The 24,471-nt window shown below is 38.8% G+C and overlaps 1 protein-coding gene across 1 annotated transcript in view; it reads right to left on the bottom strand.

Moving 5' to 3' along the window:
* Nucleotides 1–497: 497 nt before the first annotated feature.
* Nucleotides 498–24,471, bottom strand: part of prc2 (protein regulator of cytokinesis 2) — a 37,216-nt gene continuing 13,242 nt past the window's right edge. Inside the window, exons 3-14 of the mRNA XM_078546262.1 lie at nt 23,225–23,347; nt 22,263–22,493; nt 16,400–16,570; nt 16,141–16,281; nt 15,574–15,718; nt 14,067–14,203; nt 12,049–12,144; nt 11,765–11,911; nt 11,366–11,455; nt 10,238–10,324; nt 4,803–4,940; nt 498–1,335 (exon numbers count right to left, since the gene is read on the bottom strand). Coding sequence (XP_078402388.1) covers nt 1,267–1,335; nt 4,803–4,940; nt 10,238–10,324; nt 11,366–11,455; nt 11,765–11,911; nt 12,049–12,144; nt 14,067–14,203; nt 15,574–15,718; nt 16,141–16,281; nt 16,400–16,570; nt 22,263–22,493; nt 23,225–23,347 — 1,575 coding nt within the window. The 3' untranslated portion in view covers nt 498–1,266. The remainder of the gene's footprint in view (nt 1,336–4,802; nt 4,941–10,237; nt 10,325–11,365; nt 11,456–11,764; nt 11,912–12,048; nt 12,145–14,066; nt 14,204–15,573; nt 15,719–16,140; nt 16,282–16,399; nt 16,571–22,262; nt 22,494–23,224; nt 23,348–24,471) is intronic.

Here is a 24,471-nt window from a genome sequence, read left to right as displayed (position 1 = left end):
CACAGATTTTTCTTATGGTGAATTCTTCTGCTACACAACTCAACATCCAAACCTGCTCAGTGTAGATCAGGACAAAGACTTTGCCTTTGCTGTCAACACCAGAGGGAATCTGGACCTTTGGGAGATAACATCCTTACTTAATAAATTCAACAAAAGGCAATGAAGACAGCAAGAATGCTGTCTCACTTGATTGTATAATGTCTTGCTGAGCTTGACCTACAAATTGTAGATTTTGGGGATACAAAGTTAATTGAGAAAATAATTAGCAGCCCTAAAAATTTAAATCCGGACCAAATCCTTATGCTGTCACTTGTAGTTGCTCCTGTGGCAACCTTTATAAACTTCCTATTTTGGATCATTGCACTGAAGCATCTACCCAACCTTGGAGTAGGCCATTTTCACAATATTCTTTAGATATGCATGTGGCAGAAGTTTGTAAGGTACACAAAGTAGGACCTCATCATGGGATCAAAGTTTTCCAAAATATTAAACAGATGCTTTGTATCCAAAATATTTTATTGTATATATATCTGGTTTCACAATCCAAAAACAGTTATTCAGTTCTCAAGGCACCTTTACTAGAAGAAAGTCACTTCTAATATCATCAGGTTGCACAATGGACAATAGATGTTTTTGAAAGATTCTAAAATGACAAGCTCAATACCTCTAAACAAACACCAACTAAACAAGACAGTGTATTTACCAGCCATTTAAAAGCTGTAAAGTATTCTTAATTTGTGCTTTGGAAAACCAAGCCACCAGTCTAAATTCACAAAATAAGAGATATTATCTAGGTAGCAGTTTTGTTACATGTATTATTTTCTCATACTAGGCTCATTGCCAGTATTAGCACCTTTTAAATTGAAAACCATAAAGATCAATCCAATTCTTGATTTTAGAAATTTCAACAGCAAGATTCATTTCACCTTATTACACACAAATTTAAAAATTTAATGTAAGCATTTTAGCAAGCACTTCATTATCAAGGCATAGTTCAGTTAAATTATAATTCATTCAGCTGAAATTTGAGGGCAGTGTAGAGGCTTGCGCAAGAGGGGTAGATGCTAGAAGACAAATAGATGAGTCCAACATATAAAAAAGACAAAAGGCAAAAATTGACAAACCCAATTAGAATGCAATTATATCCAAAAGAACAAAGGCCCTCTACCTTCATTGTGTACTTATTCTGTTCAATTACCATTGGTCAAAGAATGATGCAGAGTAAGTCTCCTGACCTGGTATGCTGTGAAGTGGATACAAGATATTCTAAGGATTTTCAAGAGTCGTAGAATTAAGCTGTTCACTGACATGATTAGATTTTCTGGTAAAGTCACGCTGTAGACAGAAAGGGAGGAAAGTTTCAAGTAGATACAACTATGAATAAAGCAATGTTTTTGGCATTACAACTTTCAGATTACAGCAATGACCATTTTTTCATTTGTTCATGGAATGTGGCTAGGCCAGCATTTATTGCCCACCCTTGTTCAGAGGGCATTTGGGTGTCAACCTTATTGCTGTGAGTCTGAAGTCACATGTAGGTGAGATGGGCAAGGACAGCAGATTTCCTTCCCCATGCATGAACGAACTAGATGGGTTTTTTTTTTAATGACAATTGATAATGGTTTCATGGTCATTAGAATTTTAATTACAGATTTTTATTGAACACAAATTCCACCATCAAGGGGGAGGGGCGCACAAGAGCCGCAGGGAGCAACACACAATATTATAGGGTGGAAGGATGTTATTGGCGTAGAGGGAGTGCAACAAAGTTTAACCAGACTTGTTCCCGGGATGGCAGGACGTTCCTATGAGCAGAGATTAGGGAAACCGGCCCTGTATTCTTTAGGGTTTTGAACATTGAGAAGTGGTCTCATTGAAACCTACAAAATGATTAAAGGGATAAACAGGGTAGATGCAGGTAAGATGTTTACCCTGGTTGGGGAGTCAGAACCAGGGGAACAATCTCAAAATAAAAAGGGGGAAGCCATGCAAGACCAAGACAGAGAATTTTAAAACTTAAAAAAGTGTGAATCTTTGGAATTCTCCAACCTGGAGGGCTGTGGTAGCTCAGTCATCGAGTAGGTTTAAAAGCAGAGGTTGACAGATTTCTAAATACCAATGACAATGGATATGGGGATAATATGGGAAAAGGCATTGAGGTGGATGATCAGCCATGATCATATTGAATGACAGAACAGGCTCGATGGGCTGAATAGCTTGCTCCTGTTCCTACATGTGATTGGTAGAGGCATTGCCATAGAAACATCTTTGTTGGGTTTCACAAGAAACACATCTTCAATCTAATGACATCCAAACTTCTACCCCTTGCATATTTCCAATATGTAGACGATAGGTTTGCTACATTTGAATCCGCAACTGCATGTAAGAATTTCTTTATACACCTTAATGGGCTCCATCCTACACTTAAATTCACCCTTGAAATGGAGCAAATGAGCTCCCTTTCTTCAACATGCTCATTAAGAAATCTACCAGGGGATTCTCTACTACTGTCTATCACAAGCCTACCTTTACTGGTCAATACACATGTTGGGATTCCTACAGTTCCATGTGCCACAAGATTGGCCTCATCAGCAATCTCAAAAAAAGGGCCCAGAGCCATTTTCTCACCGTGCAAGCTTGATGCTGAAATAGTGCACAAAGCCATCCTGCGAGACAATGGTTACCCTGATCAGATTGCTCGCTGTATATCACAAACTCATGAAGGAGCCTAAGGCTGCTACTTTCAGTCCTGAAAAGTGCCCTGTCTACCTCAGGTTACCCTGGAAGGGCAAGGTATCTCAAACTTGGTGAAGTTAACCATTTCACACTGCTACTATGCAGTAGCAACACAAGTGATGTTGACCACTAACAGGATGCTGCCATCAAGCAAAATACGTTCTGCCTATCACGTAAATGAGTAATGTGGTGTATGAATTGCAGTGCCTGTGTGATGCTAGATGTGCAGGCTGTATGTCCCAAAGACTGGTGGATCGTATCAAGTGCACGTCCCTTTGGCTGTTTACAACATGCAAGGTACTGACTATATCCAACCAGCTCATGCTTGCAAAGCTTAAAAACAGCAACCAACATTAGATATGATTCATCATGGTTTAACAAATGTTGCCCAACGTTGTGTGCCAAGGACAATACTGACACCCAATTCAAGATAGTTAGGCTCTCCTCCTCCTCTCATGACCTTTCTGCAGCTTTTGACATATTGACCACACCATCCTTCAATACATCTGCACTGTCATCTAACAAAGGGGAATTGTACTCAGCTGGTTCCATTCTTAGAATTATAGCCAAAGTTGGTTTCTTGTCCCACGCTTGCTTCTGGTGCACCAAGGATCTATCCCAGACCTGTTCCTATTTCCCCCTATTTCTCATTTACATGCCGTGACTTGGCAACATCCAAAAACATAGCATTAGTTTTCATATGTACATTGACACCCAGCTCTACCTCACTGTGACTATTTGTCCAAGTATAAGATATTCAGTGCTGGATAAGCAGAAATTTCCTCCAATTAAATAATCAGAAAGACTGAAGCAATTGTTTTTGGTCCAGACTCAGTTCTCTAGCTACCAACTGCATCCCTCTCCTTGGCAACAACCTGAGATTAAGCTAGTCTATTTGAAACCTTGGAGCATTTGACCCAGAAATGAGCTTCCGCCCACTTAACTGTGCAGCCACTAACAGCTCATTTCCACCTCCAACATCAATTGACTTCACCCCTTCCTCAATTTGTCTGCTGCTGAAACTTGTGCCTTGTTACCAACTATTCTAGCTGCCCCCCCCACATCCTCCTCTCCATAAACATGGTCATCCAAACCACTGCTTACCAGTGTCCGTACTCGCAACAAGTCCCATGCATCTATTACCCATGCTCAGATCTAAATAGGTTCCCAGTTAAGCAATGCATTGATTTGAAAACGCTCACCCTTGTTTAAATTTCTTCATCACCTCAGCCTCTTCATCTCTAATCTTCTCTAGCCTTAGAACCTTCAAATATCTGTATGCATCCAGTTCTGGCCTCTTGAACATCAGATGTTAATTGCTCCACCATTGATAGTGGTGTCTTCAGTTCTCTAGGCCCCAAACTTTATTTCTTTTCTTTCATGGAACATGGGTGTCACCGGCAAAGCCTGCATTTGTTGCCTATCCCCAATTGTGCTTGAACTGAGCATTTCAGAGGACAATTTGGTCTGGACATGTAGGCCAGACCAGGCAAGGAGAGCAGATTTCTTTCCCAAAAAAGGAAATTAGTGAACCAGATGGATTTTTACAACAATCTATGAGTTTCACGATCAGGCTAACTTTATGTTCCAGAATTTATTAATTGAATTTTAAATTCTACCAGCTGCATGGTCAAATTTGAACCCTTGACTAGTAATCAAAGGCCCAGGCTAGTAACATTACCACTATGCCACCATCTTCCCTAGCTCTGGAATTCCTTCCCTAAACCTGACTCTGCCTCTTTCTTCCTTTAAGATGCTCCTGAAAACCTACCCCTCCATCCAAGCTTTTGGACATCTGTCCTAATACCTTGTGACTCTAATTTTGCTTTATAATGCTCCCATGAAATGCCTCAAGACTTTGCATTAAAGGTATTCATATTGCAAGCTGGAACATAGAAATGATTTAAAACAGGTATAAAGAAAGGGAGCGGTTACTGATTTAGAATGAACTGCAAAGTGTTAATCTTCCATGATGCTAGAAAAGAAAGCCATTAAGTTTAAAAAGTTTGTAGTAGTCAATTAAATGAGATTCAAGGGTAGAGAAGGTTAAAAAATGTAAACCTTACCGAAAATTCTGAATAGCTTGCAGCAAGACATTTGAATGTATTGGGCTGCTGATTCACAATGGAAACTGATGGTGCATTCATTTCTTTGTTTTGCAGAGGTGTTTTTTGTAGCTCTGGTAACTTGCTCACATTTGTAGTCTAATGAACAGAATCAGTCAAAACTTCCTTCAGCATCCATCTGCAAAGAGTTGCTACATACTTGCTGGATCGATTTACAGTTAGAACAAGCCAAAGATAGGCTACTGAATAACTAAATTATGCTTAGAAGCCATAGATGAGTCAATGATACTTCATTATATTCAAGACTTTCCAGCATTCAAAAATATTTCATTCTCAAGCAAAACTACCTTTCCCCACATCAGCAATACCTTAATTCCTAGCTCAGTGAAGAAAGTTTGAAAAAACTCAATATGCAGGAGATGTAAGAAATAAATCCAAGTAGTAGCTCTCCCTCCCCAACCAATTTCATTATTTTTATGAAGGTACCAAGTATGGCAAGATTTAATTCTTGGTGTGAAATTCTAGACGAAGGTTGGTTGAATAAACATATGGCATAATCACAGATGGACCATCATGGAATTTTCCTCCCCAGCATTGTTTAAACACACTGCCGCGCTGGTCAAAGCCAGTTTACTCAGGATAGACCAGAGAGTTGAATTTAAAAGCTTGTCTGCATGGCTCAGCAATATGCTGCCCATGCAGTTTCTTAAAACTTTGTTTCAAAAGGATTTTACAGGTTAAGAAAAGGAATCCATAGATTTGAATGGAAATGAAAAGACAGGGTGTGGATACAAATCTGAAAAAATGGAAAGAACATCGATAGGACAGAACATTCAGCTTGGGTGAACGAGGGGAAATTTAGATAAAAATTCCAATTCCAAGGAGTATGGAGGAATAAAGAATGGGGAGTAAAGTAAAGGATTACTGTGCACTTTTGATTACTATTTCCTCCTTTTAACACTTTTGTGCAGCTTCCAATAGGTACTAAGTAGTTCACTGGAAACTGCCCAAAGGTCTTCTGGGGATAGACTGGTCTGCTTGCCTTCCACCAAGAGTTACATCTATAGATTAATGACAAATCAGCTTTTCATTCAAAAGTTCCATGCCAATGTTTTTGGAATTTTCCATATTAATTCTGCTCACATCTGGTGGCATCCAGATTTTCTCCATAGGTGAACATTCTAGGCAGTTAATTTTCATGTTTCCCCTCAGTAAATAAAATTAGGTCAGATTATACAGTCAGCAGATAATGGCATTCACCAACAATCAAAAAAGTTACCTCTTTGCACAATGATGGTTTAAATCTAGCACCAAGTCAAAGAGGTCTCCTTATATACTACAGGAGGATATTAGCAGACAAAATCAGGTGGGTAAAAAAGTGGCAAATGGAATTCACCCAGGGAAGTGTTAATGTTTGGGGAAGGAAAATGCAATTCATACTATGCTACCATTTATATATTCAAATTCTGCAAGATTCGTGGTAGGACAGAAGATTGGACAGAATTTAAAAACCTGCAAAGAATGACTAAAAAAGGGAAATAGAGTACAAGAGAAAGCCACATTGACTCTGCCTGATTGCATTTAAGATCTTCCAAGTTCCAACACTAGCTTGAAATATAAAAGATAGGAGTTATTCTAAGTTAAAAAGGAAGAGTAACTGAAGGGAGTGTGGTCCTCTAGAGAGTCTGGGGAATTAATAATGGGAAATAAAGGAAGTGTTGAACAGATAGTGCCTGTCTTCACAGTAGAAGACAAATAGCATTCCAGAATACTTGCAAGTAAGGGAGAAGCGTAAAACAATTACAAAAGGGTACTGAGAAAACTATTAGAACCAAAGGCAGACAAGAGCCCAGGACCCAATGGCCTGCATCCTAGGGTCTTAATTTCTAAAATGCTGTAGATTCTGGAATAATCCCATCAGATTGGAAAATAATGAATGCAACTCAATTGAAGAAAGGAGGGAGACAAATCATGAAACTGTAGGCCAATTAGTTTAACATTTATCATAGGGAAAATACTAGCAAGCTACTGAGGTTATAACAGGGCACTTGGAAATCTTAAATGCAATCAGGCAGAGTCAGCATGGCTTTGTTAAAGGGAAATCATGTTTGACTAATTTAGTGTTTCAGGAAGTAACAAGCAACATGGATAATGGGGAACCTGTAGATGTTGTGTACTTGGATTTCCAAAAAGCATTTGATAAGATTCCAGGCAAAGAGCTCATGGTGTAAGGGGTAACATATTAGTGTGGATAGAGGATTGGTTAGCAACAGGAAGCTGAGTGGGGATAAGTGGGTCATTTTCAGATTGGCAAGCTGTAACCAGAGGAGTGCCATAAGGATCAGTGCTGGGGCTTGAACTATTTACAATCTAGGACTTGGATGAAGGGACCAAATGTATGATGGCTAAGCATTTAAGTTTTCTGATTACAGATAGGTAGTAAAGTAAGCTGCAAGTTGTCAAGGACAGTATGCAAAAAGGGATATAAATAGGTTAAGCAAGTGGGCAAACAAAAATTGGCAGATGGGTATAATGTGGGAAAGTGAGAACTTGTCCACTTTTTTCCCCCTTCCTGCCAATCTATTATTCAAATGGAGAGAGATTGCAGAACTCTGCGATACAGGGATCTGGTTGTTTTGCTACACCAATCAGGTAAGTTAATATCCATGCAGCAAGTGATTAAGAAGGGAAATGGATTGTTGTTTGGGAATGGAAGATAAAAGGAAGGAAGTTTTGCTACAGTGGTACAGGGCATTGGTGAGACCACATCTGGAGTACTGTGTACAGTTTTGGCCTCCTTTTTAAAGATTGGAGGCAAGTTCAAGAAGGTTTGCTAGGTTGATTCCTGGGGATAAAGGAGTTAGCGTATGAGAAAAGGTAAAACAGGTTGGGCCTATATCTATTTGAGTTTAGAAGATGGAGAGGTGATCATGTTGAAACACAGGATCCACCCTGTCAAGTCCCCAATTAATGCTAGCTCAGCCAGTGAAGCCTACATCCCGTGAATGAATAAAAAATTCTGGTCCCAATAGGTCTGAAAGTTCTTTCAGATGATTTGTTGGTGAAACTGTTCTTGATGACTCTTGCTCATCACAACTTTGCAAACTCAAAAACAAAAAGCAGATGGTTTACTCCGATGAGACGTTTGAGGAAAATTTAATACAAAAAGGTGGGGCAGAGAGGGGGAAGTGTCTCTTCCTTGCAGCTTGCTTCTAAGGCACACCCACACATTCTGACAGTTTTTAAAGACTAAGATGTTCAAAGAATACTTTAGGTCAGGTGTTTTTAAACCAATCAGAACAAGTCTTTAGCCTGGCAACAGCAGTTCTTTGTTAACGTAGATATACCCTCTCCAGGTGTTCCCACTGGACATCTAGCTTGACCAGTGGTTTCTTGGAGAATGGCAAATTCACAGCCCTGAATTAATATTGCAAATTTTAAAAAACACAGAGGAAGAATGCCCAAAGTTCAATGTCCTTCAAATTTTCCAAAACAGGGTTCCTCATAGTTTGCATGTCCACAGATTCTTGAAGGCCAGTAAAGTAGTTGAAGGGGCACATTAGCTGAGGCATAGACGGAGGTTATGCTAGAACTGCACAAAGCATTAGTTAGGCCACAGCTGGAGTAACACAGTTGTCATTGTATCATAGGACAGATGGAATTGCATTAAGAGGGGAGATTAATGGTTACCCAAAATGGAGTTTTGGCTATGAGGATAGATTGGGGTTGTTTTCTTTGGACCAGAGGCCGAGAGACTTGAGGTGTATAAAATTAAGACCACCAAGACAGAGTGGATAGGAAGGACTCATTTCCCTTTGCAGAACAGTCATTAGCTGGGGCTATAGATTTAACATAATGGCAGAAAGGTCCGAGGGGAGTCGGAGACTGTTTTCACCCGGATGATGATGGGTGCTTGGAACTGAAAGGATGGTAGAGTCAGATACCTTAAAATTGCATGCGCACTGAAATGCTGTATCCTGCAGGGTCACTGAGCAGGAGTTGGAAACTCTTTTGAGTTACCAACAGTCACAGATTGCAACTCTTTTCGAGTACAATCACAGTTCTTGGTTTCCGGGAGTGGGACATGAACCCACAACCCTCTGATTCAAAGGCGAGGCTGCTATGAACTGAGCCACAGCTGATACCTCAGGAGTTGGAAAGTAGAGGCTGGATAGCTTGCTTGTTACATGTTAAAAGGATTAAGGGTTTACAATTAAAAGAGATTGTTGAAGGCAAAACTGCAGTGACTCAGTTAAGAGCTAGGACAACAACTTCCTTATTTTAGAAAGATGATTTGGATTCAGAAATCCTCTAGCTCATGAAGCAAACAATACAAATTTTGCTGGTCCATCTTCACGCTCCTGTAAGTCCCAATATTTCATTTTCTCAGAAGGGTTGCAGACATGTTTGGGAAAAGGAACAGTTTTGGGCCAAAATAGGGGAATCAAAGCTGGAGGAGAGCAACAGCAAAAAGAGCACAAAAGATTTTATTCAGTGTTGGTTCCTATATACAAAAATGGCTCAACAGGGAAATTAATTCCTGAAATTCACACATTTACACCAGTTTTCTAGTTGTCAATTAACTACTTTTGGTTTTCATATGAAAAATAATGGGCAAGTCCAACATGGTAACAGAAATCAAATTTTAATAATCACAACATTTTTAAAAAAAAAAACCAGAGTGGGGGGGTGGGGGGAGAAAAGAGGTCCTGCAATTCTACCCTTGTTGCCTCAATTTGTAGAAAATAGAAACAGATTCAATATGATCACGGCTGATTCGCATCAATTCCATTTCCCCCCCCACTATATTCCTTCATTTTGTTGTTTAGTGCCCAAAACCAATATACTCATCAACTGAGCATCCACAACCCTCTGATGCAGCAAGTTCCAAAGATTCACAATTTTAAATGAAGAAATGATTCCTCATCCCAGTCTACGATTTGCGTTCTGATGAAAATCACACCTGAAACATTAACTCTTGCTTTGCTCAAAGATGCTGCAAACCTGCTGGGCATTTCCAGAATATTAGAATTGTTTATAAACTTAATTGCAGGGAATTACCCAATTGCAACATCTGTCAGCACATTTCAAATACTCTATCCACAAAATCAAAGTTACTTTGAATATTTGAGATTTAAAGCACTGATAATACTGTATGGCTACAACTTCAGTTTGAAGGTTCCAGTTCAACTTTTTGGTATGGAAAAGCAATCTAAATTTTAGTTGGGCAGCTGTCTCTTCTTTTTGGGCATACAAGCATGAAGAAAATAAATTAAAATATTTGAACTGTGGACATAGCTACACATTTACACAAGGCAGTAATGATAATTGCATGTAAAGTAGTGTTTGCTTAGATTGACAAAATTTGAGAATCTTGTACATATGCCAGTCTTAAACAGGTGTACATAACTAATATATTGTAACACAAGACTGACCTTTTGAGCTGCAAGAGATGGTTTTCTTGCTCGTTTACAAGTGCTTCCACCACTATTGACCAATGAGAAATTTGAGCTTCCATTTAACTATAAGAGAATGGGAAAATTTTTTTGATCAGACATTCGTTCTAGAAGTGACAAAGTTCTCAAAGTAGATTTGAGATCTCCTGGGCCAAGATATTATTCCATTTATACATAATCTAGCTGATTAGAAAGCAAGAGGGAAAAAAGACTTGCATTTATGTAGTGCTTTTCACAATCAGAATACTCCAAAGCACTTTATAGCCAATGAAATACTTAGACACTGTTGTAATGTAGGAAATGCTGTAGCCAATTTGCATGCAGCAATTTCTCAAACAAAGTGAAAAAGGCCACAACTTATTTGCCATATTGATTTGTGGGATAAATATTGGACACCAGGGATAACTCCTGCATTCTTCTCCAAAATAGTGTCATGGAATCTTTTACATGCACCTGAGGGTAGATGGGGTTTTTGGTTTAACTGCAGTGTAGCAGTCCCTTAGTGCTGGGTGATCCAGAACACACCCATGAACAGATGTGCATCCATTTACCTCTTGCCTTCAAAGCTCAAAATATTGGCATACTCAATACCAGTGTTCATTTACAACAGATGCCCCTCTTCAGCTTACTACAGCCTCAAGTAATTTGCTTTCTCCCACAGGTGGGAGAAGTAACCACGAAAAATACACATTTGTGCAAGCAGTATCCAAGACTAAATTCTAATGCAGAGGCACTACAGCAGATATACAACATATGTTATCTCAGCTTTCTCTTCATGGACTACTTTGTTTATGTTAAGATCTGCTCAGGAACACCTGTTCTGACAAGTTCCTAGTGTAAGCTTCCTTAAAAATAAATATCTCCTTGCCATGAATATGGTACATTCACTTGGGATAATTAAAAACAAAACAAAGGCAGAGAGTGTTATGTCAGATTTAACAGCTAGTTTGCTGGGCTAGGGGTGGTTTTGATAAAGAGAAAAGGCATTTAGTCTCAATTTCACACTGTGCTATATTAAAGTATTATAACTAGAAATTGAAATTAAAAATTTCAAGCCTTACTGCCCTTCAAAAACAGAATACAAATCAAAATCCATTAATGGCTTACTCTTCTGATTTTGCTCTGTGGTGTACTAGATGCACCTAATGCCCGTTTTAAAGGAGTTTTATAGCCAATCCCGTCTTCCTTCTTTACACACTGGAAAACAAAACCACAGGACAGCAATTACAAAAAAGTACAATACTTTCAATCATTTGTAGCACACACACACAAAATCACATTTGTTTCTATATTATCAAACAGGTACATATTAATCTTATTCACTACATTTGAATAATTTTAAAATGTCAAGACTTCATAAAATTCTTAATTTGAATAAAATTTAGCCAATATGACAATGATATGCAAATACAAAAGGGGATAGTTAGTTGGGGCAGAGATTACCAAGCTAGTGGCAATGTTGGAAGGGGCTTTGTAATTCAAATCTGAGCAACTCTAATAACATACTCGTTCTTGTTTCTCTTGAACTTTCTTGAGTCTACGTTGCTCCCATTGGTTAGCAATGCAAGTTGCGAATTTTTGACCATAAACCAGAAAAGGACAGCCTTGCTCAGTTTCCCATCTCTCTATGTATAACTTCAGTTCTTCTTCCAGCTGAAGAGGAAAAAACACAAGTTGGGTTGATAACTCTTAAAAATGACATGAAACAAGGACACAATTATCTTTTAACAGCAAAAATAAGCAGTGTATTAAGTGTGGAAAATCATCCATTGCAATGGAGTAATGCTTGCCTTTGGTATTTTCTTCTGCAGCTGACAACGTTCCTTCTCCTCTTTCAGTAGAGTTCCACCTCTATTAGCATATCTGTTTGGGTCTGATGCCTTTTTCTAAAAAAAAAGTTGTTACATAGAATTTTATTGAACCTTAGTGTTATAATAGCATCCTCAAAATAGAGTAAAACATTACATTTGGAGTTGTACCTTTGGATTAGAGTCAAAAGATTCATATTGGATTTGCTATTCAGATTTAAGCACAAGCAGTAAAGTTTTCAATTTGGTGCAATTGACAATTCCGCCACAAATTGCACCCATTTTGGAAAGTGTTCTCTCCTCCCTTAAAGCTGCTCCTAAATTAATTTGCAAACCAGCAACAAAACCAACATGAATCAGCAAGTATTTCTTGATATTCAAAAACAGTAACTCAGTTTCAAAAGTTCAACACAAAAAAAATAAGCATTTTAAAATCAGTCAATTCACCATCTGCAAGGAATACAATTAAGTTATGGAGAACACTTAAATATACAAAAATGCTTGTTAGATTAGGGTACAATGTGAGCAAAAAATTAAAACATTCACAAATGTACCTAGTGGGATTCTTGTGCACAAAAAGCATAATAATGAGCTTCAAAGGCCTTGCAAATGGGCAAAATTAGTGGAAGCTCTGAAGAGTCACTGAGCCGTTAATTTATGATGGAGTGACAATCGAGTTGGATTGCCACTCCATTCAAAATTACTTACCTGGAAATTTAAGTGATCCTAAATCACCTTGGGCCAGACAAGGTCTGGGTAGTGCAGCATGTCTCTGGGGCCTAGTGCCAAAGGGCTGCAGGAGTTGCAGGTTAAGTGAACGTCACTTCCCACCCCACCCCTCTTTTTAAAAAACAGCACTAGCTGCTGTAAACTAGGTCAGTTTAAAGGTCCAGCCAGTTTTAAAGGTCCTTGACATGCCAGGGAAAAGGCAAGGCAGTAGCTCACCACCACCTTCAAGGGCAATTAGAGATGGGCAATAAATACTTGCTTAGCCAGTGGTGCTGACATCCCATAAACAAATAGAAAAAAGTTTGCAGGATTGGTTGTATATAGTGTTTGTGGGGGGCAGGGGGTACCAAATCAGTGTGGGACTGTACAGTAGCTACCCAGAAGTTAAAAGTTTAATCCTGCCAGCCTTTTCTGGATAATGCAGTCAGAACCACCCAAAAGAAACTGATCTAATAATCACAAGATGATTAGCAGTGCAGGGCAATTGCCCATCAGAAGTTTGCACTTTGTGGCAATTGCTGTGCAAACTTTACCCAGGGAGTTTCTGGAGGAGTTCCCTAGTGTGTCTTTGGGGTACACCACCACCCACCCCCTGCCAAATATGATGCCCTGAACTCAAAAGTTGCAGCCCATTAGTTTACCCAAGAGTGTAGTCAGTTTTGTAGATATGCTTTTAGCAAGATGTTTAAAAAAGTGTAAAAGATCATAAAACCTTGAGTGATGAGGAAAATTTATCTTTTAGGTTTATACTAGTAGCTAGCATGTTGCATTAATTAGCATATTTGGGCTTGCAGTTTCTGCTAAATGTGTAGATCTTTGTAAAATTTGGCTGACTAAACAGTGCCATTCCATTTCTAAAAACATGCTCAATTAAATGCAAACGCCAGAGGTTTGGTGAACTCTTACATTAGACAAATTCTCTCAAAGCACAATTTTATTTGCTTTTTACACTATTATGATTTAAGAATCTCAATGCAGTGACATACTTTGCCCTGGCAATGCAAGTTGATCCAAGATGAGGCTTTTGTTTTGCAGCAAGTTACTTCCTAACTCTGATGACTAAAATAAGCTCTCAGTAGAGAAAACAAATTGCACTTGTTAATTGTGCAAACCAATCACCCAAACTGCATGTTAGCAGTAAAAAAAATATCCTTAGGTATCCAGAGCCTAGGGTATTAAGTGTTCAAAGATAGCCAGAGAAATAACTAACATTAAGTGTTAGATGCAAAGATACAAGTTAACCAGTCATATTTCATCAAGAGTTACCATACCTCAAGTTCTAGGAGCACCTTCCACCAACATTCCCATTTTTCAACATTAGCAAACAATTCTTGATGCTTTTGGTAATAAAGAGTAATCTTTACCAGCTCTTCATCATGTACTTTCAGTAATTCTTCTGTGAAGTTTTCTGCACACGAATTACATTCAACATTAGCAATGCAAGAGTGTTAACCTCCTCTGAAGCCTTATACTTACTGACATTCCTAGCTTCTAGCCCTTTACTAATGTTGCCCTTCAGAAAGCATAAAAATGCATACTGATTTCTGACCATTAAGCCCTTGGTTTTTCAGCCCCTCATCAGAAACCAAATCAGTACCTGCCCCAGCAGCAAGTGTAGCTCTTAAAATCAAAATAGATTTGTGCCCTACTGCTGCAGATTGTCCCATTATGCTGTACTGCCATCCACAGAAGAAATGTAGCTAGGTTCAATACTAGAAAATAGCTGAGCAGGGCAGTATCAAGAGCACTAAGAAATTAAAAAGTCACTGCATATTTGCACAAGAGCATGGATGTCTATATCTCTTTACAGCCTCTGCCCTCCCCACAGCTCTTACATTGATGGAGAATTGGTTAACTTATCAGGAAGCAGAGTTATGAATAAATGGGGCATTCAAGTTGGCATACTGTAACTAGCAGAGTGCCACAAGGATCAGTGCTTGGGCTCCAGCTATTTACATCTACATGTAAAAATGTTCCAATTATAATGCATCCAAGTTTGCTGATTTGAAGCTAGGTGGGAACATAAGCTGTGAGGAGGACAGAAACAGTGATATAGACAGGTTAAAGGAGTAGGAAACAAGGTGGCAGATGGAGTACATCATGGAATTAATTGATTTTAAAATTTCCCAGCTGCTGTGGTGAGATTTGAACTTAGATTCTTGGTCCTAACTGCTGGACTATTAATCTAGTCAATGAACCAGTGCTACTTCATCCACGAGTGTCAGATAGGAGAGCAGCTAGTACCTTAAAAACTAAATCAAGAGGAAGAGAGTTTTATCCTCTCTCTCCTCCTTCCCCCACATCCCCTCTCCTCCCTCCCACAAGTGAATCAGCACCTGGGTTAGTTTTAGACAAACAGCTAAGAGTAAACTAACATTCTCAGCATAACCAAAAGTGAGAGCCCTGTATTGAGCCACTATTCACACCAGCTACTCATGACCTTTAAATTGGTCTTCAGTGCCTTTTGGGGACAGCTTTGTGGTTGGGATTCACCCTCACCAGAGCTAGATTGAAACTGCCCAAACTAAAATTTCACACTAGATATTTAGAATCGACAGCAAGGAAGCATTCTGATCTGGATGTGTACTCTAGTAACAAGAGGGCAAAAAAATGTTAGAAGATTTTATGTAAAATATACACTAAAAGGGTGACAAATTTTTGAAAATTTCTGAAAATAGGATAAGTTAATCTCCATCGTGATTAAGTTGGAAATACAACGCAACCACAAGTTAAATTGTGGGCAATGAACTATTAAGAACAATTGGAGGAACACTATACCATCTAACAGAAAAGCAAATTCTCTTTGTTTCTGGCTGTAGAAACATTTATCCCAGCAAGTGTTTAGTTCTTGTCGGATGCGAGTGATGATTTGTTTGATATTCTTGGTCTGCATTTGTTGAAGTTGCTCAAGCTCCTGTTGCAACTAAAGAAAAGAAGTTAGTGATGCATTATAAACCAACACCAGAGATGCCCAACTCAAAAGTTACAGTACATTAAAGTTCATTTGGGAATCATCTTTCAGCTAAGTGGCACCCCAAATCACTTGCAGATCCAAGACAGCAACATTCCAATAAAAACTTGTAATGTATTCCTTTACCTTGACTCAGTCTGGTCAATTCAGAGAGAGTTGCAGCTGCTGAGAAACCAAAGATGGCCCTGACTTTTTCCTCAATTAATTTGATGTGTAATTAAGGTGATGTTTAGAGTTATTTGAAAATATTGATTATGGTAATTACAAGTATTTGTATTTTTTATTGATTGTCATTATGTCTGCTGTTGTAACACTTAAGCACAGGTGAAATTTAACCAATTGCATCAGTGTACTGTGCAGGATTCGATACTAACCACCGTATTGACTTGATATATGGAACCTGTTGCACACATGTTCTGCTGCTGTAAAGGGATTTGTAAAGTATTCCACAGATAACTGATCTGTTTTCTCAGAGACTCTTGTGTAGCCATCAATTCTTGCTTTTTCACTTCTAACTGCAATTTAAAAAAATTACAAAATGTGAATATAGTGAACATTTTAGTCACAATCTAAGTGTCATTACAAATTTAGCATGTGAATATTCAAAATCCAGGAAAGTGTTAAAGAGCTAACCTGGTGACGAAGCACCTCCAGTGATTTAATATTTTCATCAGAGAGGAAAAAGAGATTCTCCTCCTCAAGGACTGCATCCTTTTCAAATGTGGTATCAGGGACATGATCAATATCTGCCATGAGTTTCGTGATATCTTTCCGGAGTCCAAGGAATGTAGCTAAACGACGCTCCTGTTGATAGCAAGACATCAGAAATGATTTGTGTACAGTAACCAAAACTACTTCAGGTGTATAAGTCACAACTCTAAACCCTTGCCAATTTAAAACATGTGACTATGATGGACAGTTATAATCATTGCCTCCACTCTTGGGAAAATGAGGCAGAATTCTCCAAGATCACTATACGGATATTAACTTCAGTGCAGAAAAGAAAAAGCTTGCAAGGGCATCAAGGACAACACTGAAGATCCTTTACAAAAGCGGAGAGAGAGAGGGTGGCTAAGAGTAATGTAGATCCCTTAACAGTTAGCATAGATGATATTTCAATTTGAAATTGGGTAAGCCTTCCATTTCCCAATAGTTAATTTGTATATCCTCAAAGTAGAGGATGAAGTACCAGAGATGCAAGGAAAAGAACAGGAATGAACTAGATTCAAATAAGTGACAGCAACAAATTAAATTAAAAAGAAACAAATTTCCAGAAATACCTTTTTAATAGACTGGGATGGAAGTAGAAGAAATTGTTAATGCATTAGTCATGATATTCCAAAATTCTTGGTTCTGGAATTATCCCCTTGGCTTGGAAAATTGCCAACATCACTACCATTCAAGGCCAGGAAAGATAAGGACATTTTGAACTAATGGTCCAACACTACTAATGGGGGTGTTACTAGAATTTCTTATGGAGACAGTGCCTGATCAGCGCAGTGCTGATTCTGAAGAGTGCTAACATGGGTTTGTAAATGGCACATCAGCCCTAATATACCCAAATGAATTTCAGTGGTAACCTACTGTGGTAGATAAAGGGCTGTCTACACAGTTAGTGCTGAAAACTTCCAGAACTTATCAGCAAGGTTCCGTACAAGAAACAATTAAATATCTGAGCAGATAGAATTGAAGGCAGTCTAATGGCTTGATTCGGAGGCATGGGAGAAGTAGGGGCAATGGTTATGTACTCAAATGGACAGACAGCTATTGGTGTCCTCCAGGAAACTTTACTGGGCCTCAGCTTTGAATTTACATTCATAAACGAATGAAGGCAGAGAGCCCCTTTGTATCAAAATTTGATAATGGCACTAGTTCAGTGACGCTAGGAATAATTGGGATGGGAGCAAAAAGATAGAGTTTTGAACTTAGCATGCATATAACCTCAATCTTGATTTGTTTGAAATCCTTATTCTTTTGTTTGCCACATACCCCACCACCATTATTTATGATACTTTATGGGTTCATTTTTCTTTCCCCCTCGACTTACCTCCAGCCACAAAACTAGTTACTCTGCAGAAAGGAGTCTTGTCCCAATCTTATGCACAGAATGGACCCCTAATGCACTGAGGCACATCATCTTTAGAACTTCCTTTTCATCCATTTTTGCATGTGGTGCATAATACCAGCAGTAATTCTAATATTCCAATATATTAGAAAACAGAATCAAGGGTAATCACCGGGACTTAGAGCCTCATGTTAAATTAATTTCTAGTTCACAGATTTCCTCAATCACAACATCCAGAATTTACCCCCTATTCTACACCTGTGGTAATAGAGCTTCTAAGACCTCCAACATTATGAAGATAGTCCAAAAATCAATGCATTAGTTGTCAGTGCACCCCTTCTCTTATTATCAGATGGCTTCCTCAAGAATTTAAAAAAACTTTTACTGATTTGGCACAACATGGAAGTTGAACTCTTGGGAATTTATATTATACATAGTGCATAAAGGAAATGTACTTCAAATCTATTTTCCCAGGATAAATAAGTATTTTAAAAATCCACACTCATTTTCCATAGACCAACATGATAGCTTCGAGAGAAAAGTACTGTACTAGGCTTTTGGCCATTTGTCAGCAAATGACCATTTGAATATATACAGTTTTGCAGAAATTCAGAAGCCAAGTTTAATGGGAAAGTATAAACCTCTCAGCATCTCCTATTGCTAAATTTAGTTACTGATACACAGATCAAAATCACCTAGATTTAGCAAGTGAGCTGAACTCATGGGATAGATAGCTTCAGAATCTCTGGGCTTTGGGGGATGGGAAGGAAGTATAAAAATCTGTAATATTTGATTACCATCTAGGAACCTTTGAAGTGAAAAATTAGATCAATTACAATTGTTTTTCCTTCATTCTCACCAATAAACTGCCAATTGTTTAAGGCTCAATTACAGAAGAAACTACTGTATACAAGTCTAATTTGAAAGCAAACTATTGCTGGAAATACTGGACTGGCAGCATCTTGTGGAGAGAGAAATCAAATTGAGTCATCTTTTGGGTTAATAAACTTTCAGTAGAACTGGGAAAAGCTGGAGATGACTGGTTATAAAAAAAGGCAGGAATGAGGTTGTGGGGTGTAGGAGGTGGAGAACAAAAGGCAAGGTCTGTATACGACAGGAGAGAAACAGGTAGAGCGGTGCAAAGCTAGTGGGTGAGACAAGTTAAGAAACAAAAAGATGGTCCAGAGGTGTAAGCGGGGGAAAAAATAACCAAGAATGGCACCCAAAAGCAAAAAAAAAAGCACAAGTTATCTGGAGTTGAAAATGTTGTTGAGTCCAGGAGCTGAAGTGTGCTTAAAGTTGAGGCACTGTTCTGAGCTTCATTGGGACCTTGCAGGAAGTAGAGGAGAGTGGGGCAGAGAATAAAACTTATAGGCAACTGGAAGCTTGAGGTCATACTCGTGGACAGAACAAGGGGTGTCCCACAAAAGCAGTCACCCAATCTGAACTGAGGATTCTCCCTTGCCCATTTACTACATTTCTAGACCCATGCAGTGTTTCTTTATCATTCTTTCATCTTGCATAGTTATCCATCATTTGTGTCAGTTGAAAGCACTTGTCTCTGAATCATGAGGTAGCATGTTCAAGTCCCACTTGAGACTAGAGTACAAAATCTATGCTAACATTGCCAGTGCAGTATTGAGGGAGTTCTGCACTGTAATTGTCTTTCTGATGAGACTTAAGCAGAGCCTTCCCTCATGAAAGATTCCATGGCATTATTTCAAGTAAGAGCAAGAGAATTATTGTTGGTGTCCTGGTCAATATTTACCTGAAATCAACATAAAAACTCTGGTCCTTGTGGGAGCTTACTGTGCATAAATTGTCCACTACATTTCTCACACTTCAGTGATTAGGCTTTAAAAACACTTTTATTGGCTGCAAAGAACTTTGGGATATTACGAGGTCATAAAAGACACTCTAGAAATGCAGGTCTTATTTAATCTCTCCTGCCTTCTGCTGGATCACTTTTGTTCTCTACTCCTCCACTCCTGCTTTTGTTCTTGCTCAAAACCTGGTTAGAGTTCAGATGGAAGGTCAATCTGAAATTAAACTCTTGCGAAAGATGCTTCAAGACCCAAATGTTTTCTGTTTATATTTCAGATTTCTGGCATCATGTTTTTGTTCTGAATACCTTTTGGATTGGATGGGCAAAAGTAGCCAAGATGAGAAATTCAGAATATTCTAAGAAACTATCCTGATAAGAGTATGTTCTGGTGCCAACCAGAGAGGTTATACTAGATCCAGTATTGTGCAACAAGATAGGTTAGTGACCTTGGTGAAGGTGCCCCTAGGTAGCAGTGATCATATTAAGACTGAAATTTACATTCAGCTCGATGGAAAGAGTGGGTCCAAGACTAGATTTTAAACTTAAAGGGCAATTATGAGGACGTGAAATTAGAGCTAAAGTGAACTGGCAATTAGGTTAAGGGATTGGTCAACAGAGAAGCAGAGGCAGACATTTAAAACAATATTTCAGAATAGGTACATTCCAACAATGGAGGACCTACCATCCCTCAAAAAGTTAAAGACGGTATCAAACTTAAGAAAAAACATAATTGCACAAAGATGGTGGCAGATCAGAAGATTGACCAGAATATAAAAACAGCAAAGAATGGTTAAAAAAATTAATAAGGAGAAAAATATTAGAGTATGAGAGAAAGCTAGCTAGAAATATAAAGACAAATAGTAAGAGTAATCATTGGTCCCATAGAAAGTGAGTCTGGGGAATTATTAATGGAACATAAGATGTCAGATGAATTGAACAGGTATTTTAATCAGTCTTCACTAGAGAAGATACAAGTAACATTCCAGAAATAGCTGTAAAAATCAGGAAGTGGAAGGAGGAACTCAAAGTTACAGTCACCGGGGAAGTGGTACTGAGCAAATTGTTGGAGCTGTGGACTGTGGAGCTGCAGGCTGACAAGTCCCCTGGTCCTGATGGACTTCACCCTAAGGTCTTAAAAGAAATGGCAAGTGAGATAGTTGATGAATTGGTTTTAATTTTCCAAAATTCCCTAGATTCGGGAAATATTTCATTAGGTTGGAAAATAACAATGTAACTCCTTTAGTTGAAAAGGGAAATTGACAAAACAGGAAACTCCAGGCCGGTTAGCTTAATGTCATAGGGAAAACGTTAGAAGCTATTAAAGATGTTATAGCAGGACACTTGGAAAAATTCAAGTTAATCAGGCAGTCAGTGGTTTTGACGGATGTCATGTTTAATCAATTTAGAGTTCTTTGAAAGCAGTGCTGTGGATAAAGGGGAAACCAATGGATGTATTGTACTCAGATTTCCGGAAGTTATTTGATAAAGTAACATCAAAGGTGACTGCAGGAAATAAAAGCTCATGGTGTAGGGTGGTGGGGTGGGATATATTGGCATGGATAGAGGATTGGCTAGCTAACAGTAGGCAAAAATAGGTCATTTGCTGGTTGGCAAAATGTATCAAATGGTGTGCCACAGGGATCAGTGTTGGGGCCTCAACTTTTTACAATTTATATAAATGAGTTGGATGAAGGGTGTGGTTGCTAAATTTGCTGATGACAAAGATAGGTAGGAAAGTAAGTTGTGAAAAGGAGATAAGGAGGCTGCAAAGGGATAGACAGAGTAGACAAAGCTGGCAAATGGCGAATAATGTGGGAGGATGTGAAATTGTCCATTTTGGCAGGGAGAATAATAAGAGCATATTATCTAAATGGCAAAATATTGCAGAGCTCAGATGCAGAGGGATCTGGGTGTCCTAGTGCATGAATCACAAAAGGCTAGTATGCAGGTACAGCAAGTAATTAGGAAAGCTAATAGAATATTGTTCACTGAGGGTCAAATAAAGTAGTGAAATTATGCTGGTCGTATAGGGCATTGTGTATAGTATTGGTCTCCTTATTTAAAGGGTGTAAATGCATTGAAGTAGTTCAGGGAAGGTTTACTAGACTAATACCTGGAATAAGCAGGTTGTCTTAGGTTGAACTGGTGAGGCTTGTATCCACTAGAGTTTAGAAGAGTAAGAGATGACTTGATTGAAACAAGATGCTGAGGGCTCTTAACAGAGTGGATGTGGAAAGGATGCTTCCTGTTGTGGGGAGAATCTGGTTTTTGGGGGGGGGGGGGGGGGGTGTCACAGTTTAAAAATACAGGGTCACCCACTTAAGACAAAATGTAGGAAAAAATTCTCCTCCCTCTTGAGGGAAGGAAGAGTGTCTTTGGAATACTTCCTCAAAAAAAAAAGGCACTGGAAGCAGAGTCTTTTGATTATTTTTAAAGGCAGGAGGTAGATAGCTTCATGATACACAAGGGAATGAAAAGGTTATGGGGTAGGCAGGAATGTGGAGTTGAGGTTACAATCAGATCAGCCATGATCTTATCAAATGGCAGAGCAGGCTTGAGAGGCTGAGTGGCCTACTCCTGATCCTAATTCATATGTTTGTATGTACCTTTTCTTCAGCTGCACTGAGCAGATGACTTTTAAGCTCCTCTAATTCTTGTAGAGATGGAACTTTGCCAGTAGGAATGTAGTATGGTGTCTTGCAGAGGTCAGTACACAAAGCTTGATCTTCTTTCAAAAGTATTTCACATTCTGCCATGCGATCATTTTTCTCTTCAAGCAAGGCCTCCACTTTATTTCTGAGCTCCTTTTCCAATTGAAGTGGAGTAGAACTATCAGCCTGTGAATTAATGAACATGTAATTTAGCTCAAGGTGCAACTAGCCATTTTTGGGCTTCCCCAGTGGGAAGGCTGGCCACCTTAAGGTCAAGACATTGCTATCACTACAAGTCCAATTCTCTTCAAGATAGGATAATTTTCTTGGTACCTTTCTCAGGTTGACCTAAAAGCCGAGAGGAAACCAAGGAATGTCAGTGGCCATTTTTTGTGTTAGTTGTTTAGAATATATTAATTTAGCTAAACCCTGTGAACATGAGCCAATGCCATTCAGAGATGCAGCAGACACCAGTATCCATCCTAAGCATTGAAACAGGGAAAATGATACAGAAGTGAGAAATATTCAAAATGACAACTTAGAATTAGTTCAATTGAGAGTCAATTGAAAAATGAGTGAGTAAGTGAATGCAATGTCTGCAAACTGCGTAATGCTCAACATTAGGAACAGCACAAAGCTGGGTTAGTGCCATCCAAAACCAAAATCTGGGGCAACAGGTTCATCATCAACAACCATCAGTAATCTCAGCAAAGGATCCACTTCATTTGTTGGAAGTCTGACACTCCCGAACCCTTAAGCATGTAAGAATATATGCATCATGCAATTTGAATAATGGTTTTTGGATGAAGGTTGAAACAAATCTTTCATTAATGTTCTTTTCAATAGTTAAAATTGTTCACCTGAATTCTAAAACAAGGTCATTTAATCAGGTTACACAACTTTCCAAAAATGTATACCTTATAAGGATCTAGAAGCAGCTCACAACATAAGGTCTGTAGTTTCCCCTTCCAATTCTTAATGGCCTCCTCCAATTGTTTTTTCATAAGCTCCTCTTCATGAATCATTTGATCTAGAAGCTCCTATCAAAAATATTTTAAAAGCATCAAGTTTCCAAACTAAAACAATGTTTGCCACTTCACAAGTTTCTAATAGCTCAAACACATAATTAATAAGCTTTAAGATTAATAAAGTATGACAAGTTTTGTCCATCCAGGACAAAGCAGCCCTCTTGATTGGCACCCCAACCACTATCTTAATATTCACTCCCTCCATTACCACTGTGCCAGTGTGTACCCTATAAAAGGTGCATTGCAGCAATGTCAAGTATTCTTCAACAGTACCTTCCAAACACACAACCTCTACCACGAAGGTGAAGGGCAGCAGATACACGAGAACACCACCATCTGGAAGTTCCCCTCCAAATCATTCACCACTTTGACTTGGAACTTGCAGTTCCTTTACTGTCACTGGGCCAAAATCCTGGTACTCCCTAATAGTACTGTGAGTGTACTTATGCCACATGGACCACAGTGGTTCAAGGCATAGGCTCACTACCACCTTTCTATGAAAAATTAAGGATTGTAATGCAGGCTAAGCGAGGAGCATCACATCCTGTGAAAGAAAACTACATGCTGGAACACACAGCCAGAAACTTTAACCTACTTTTATAAGCTGCATTAGAACTGATGAACAGTTCAGCTTGCCAATTTACCTTGCTCCAGCAGCTTCCCACACTGCATTTTGCATGGCATACCTGAACAAGATGTGGAAACCTGTGATGCTGGTTTGAAATAGCATGACAGCTTGTGTTGTTGCTTTTTAGTACAACATGCCAGTACCTATACTTTAGCAATGAAAGATCATCAAGAATTTATATAACACTTTTAGTGAAATAAAAAGTGTCCCAAAACACTTCACAGGAGCATTATAAAACAAGGTATAACTGAACCACAGTTAGGATCTGGATTAGGCCAGATGACAAAAAAATGCTTTAAGGAGTGAGTGTTTTAAAAGGAGGAATGTGAGGCAAAGGCAGAGAGATGTAAGGAGGGACTTCCAAAGTTTAGGGCCCATGCAACTGAAGGTAGGACCAAAGGAGATTGTTTTCCACTTGGTTGTATCCTTTGTCCAGAGTGAACAGCTATTTCAATCAACAGTAGCAGGCATTTGATGAATTCATTCATGGGATGTGGGGCTTCACTGG

Source organism: Cetorhinus maximus, chromosome 1, assembly GCF_964194155.1.
Source record: "Cetorhinus maximus chromosome 1, sCetMax3.hap1.1, whole genome shotgun sequence".
NCBI lineage: Eukaryota > Metazoa > Chordata > Chondrichthyes > Lamniformes > Cetorhinidae > Cetorhinus > Cetorhinus maximus.
Note: the sequence above shows the minus strand (reverse complement) of the source record. Positions and strands in the feature narration are given on the sequence as shown.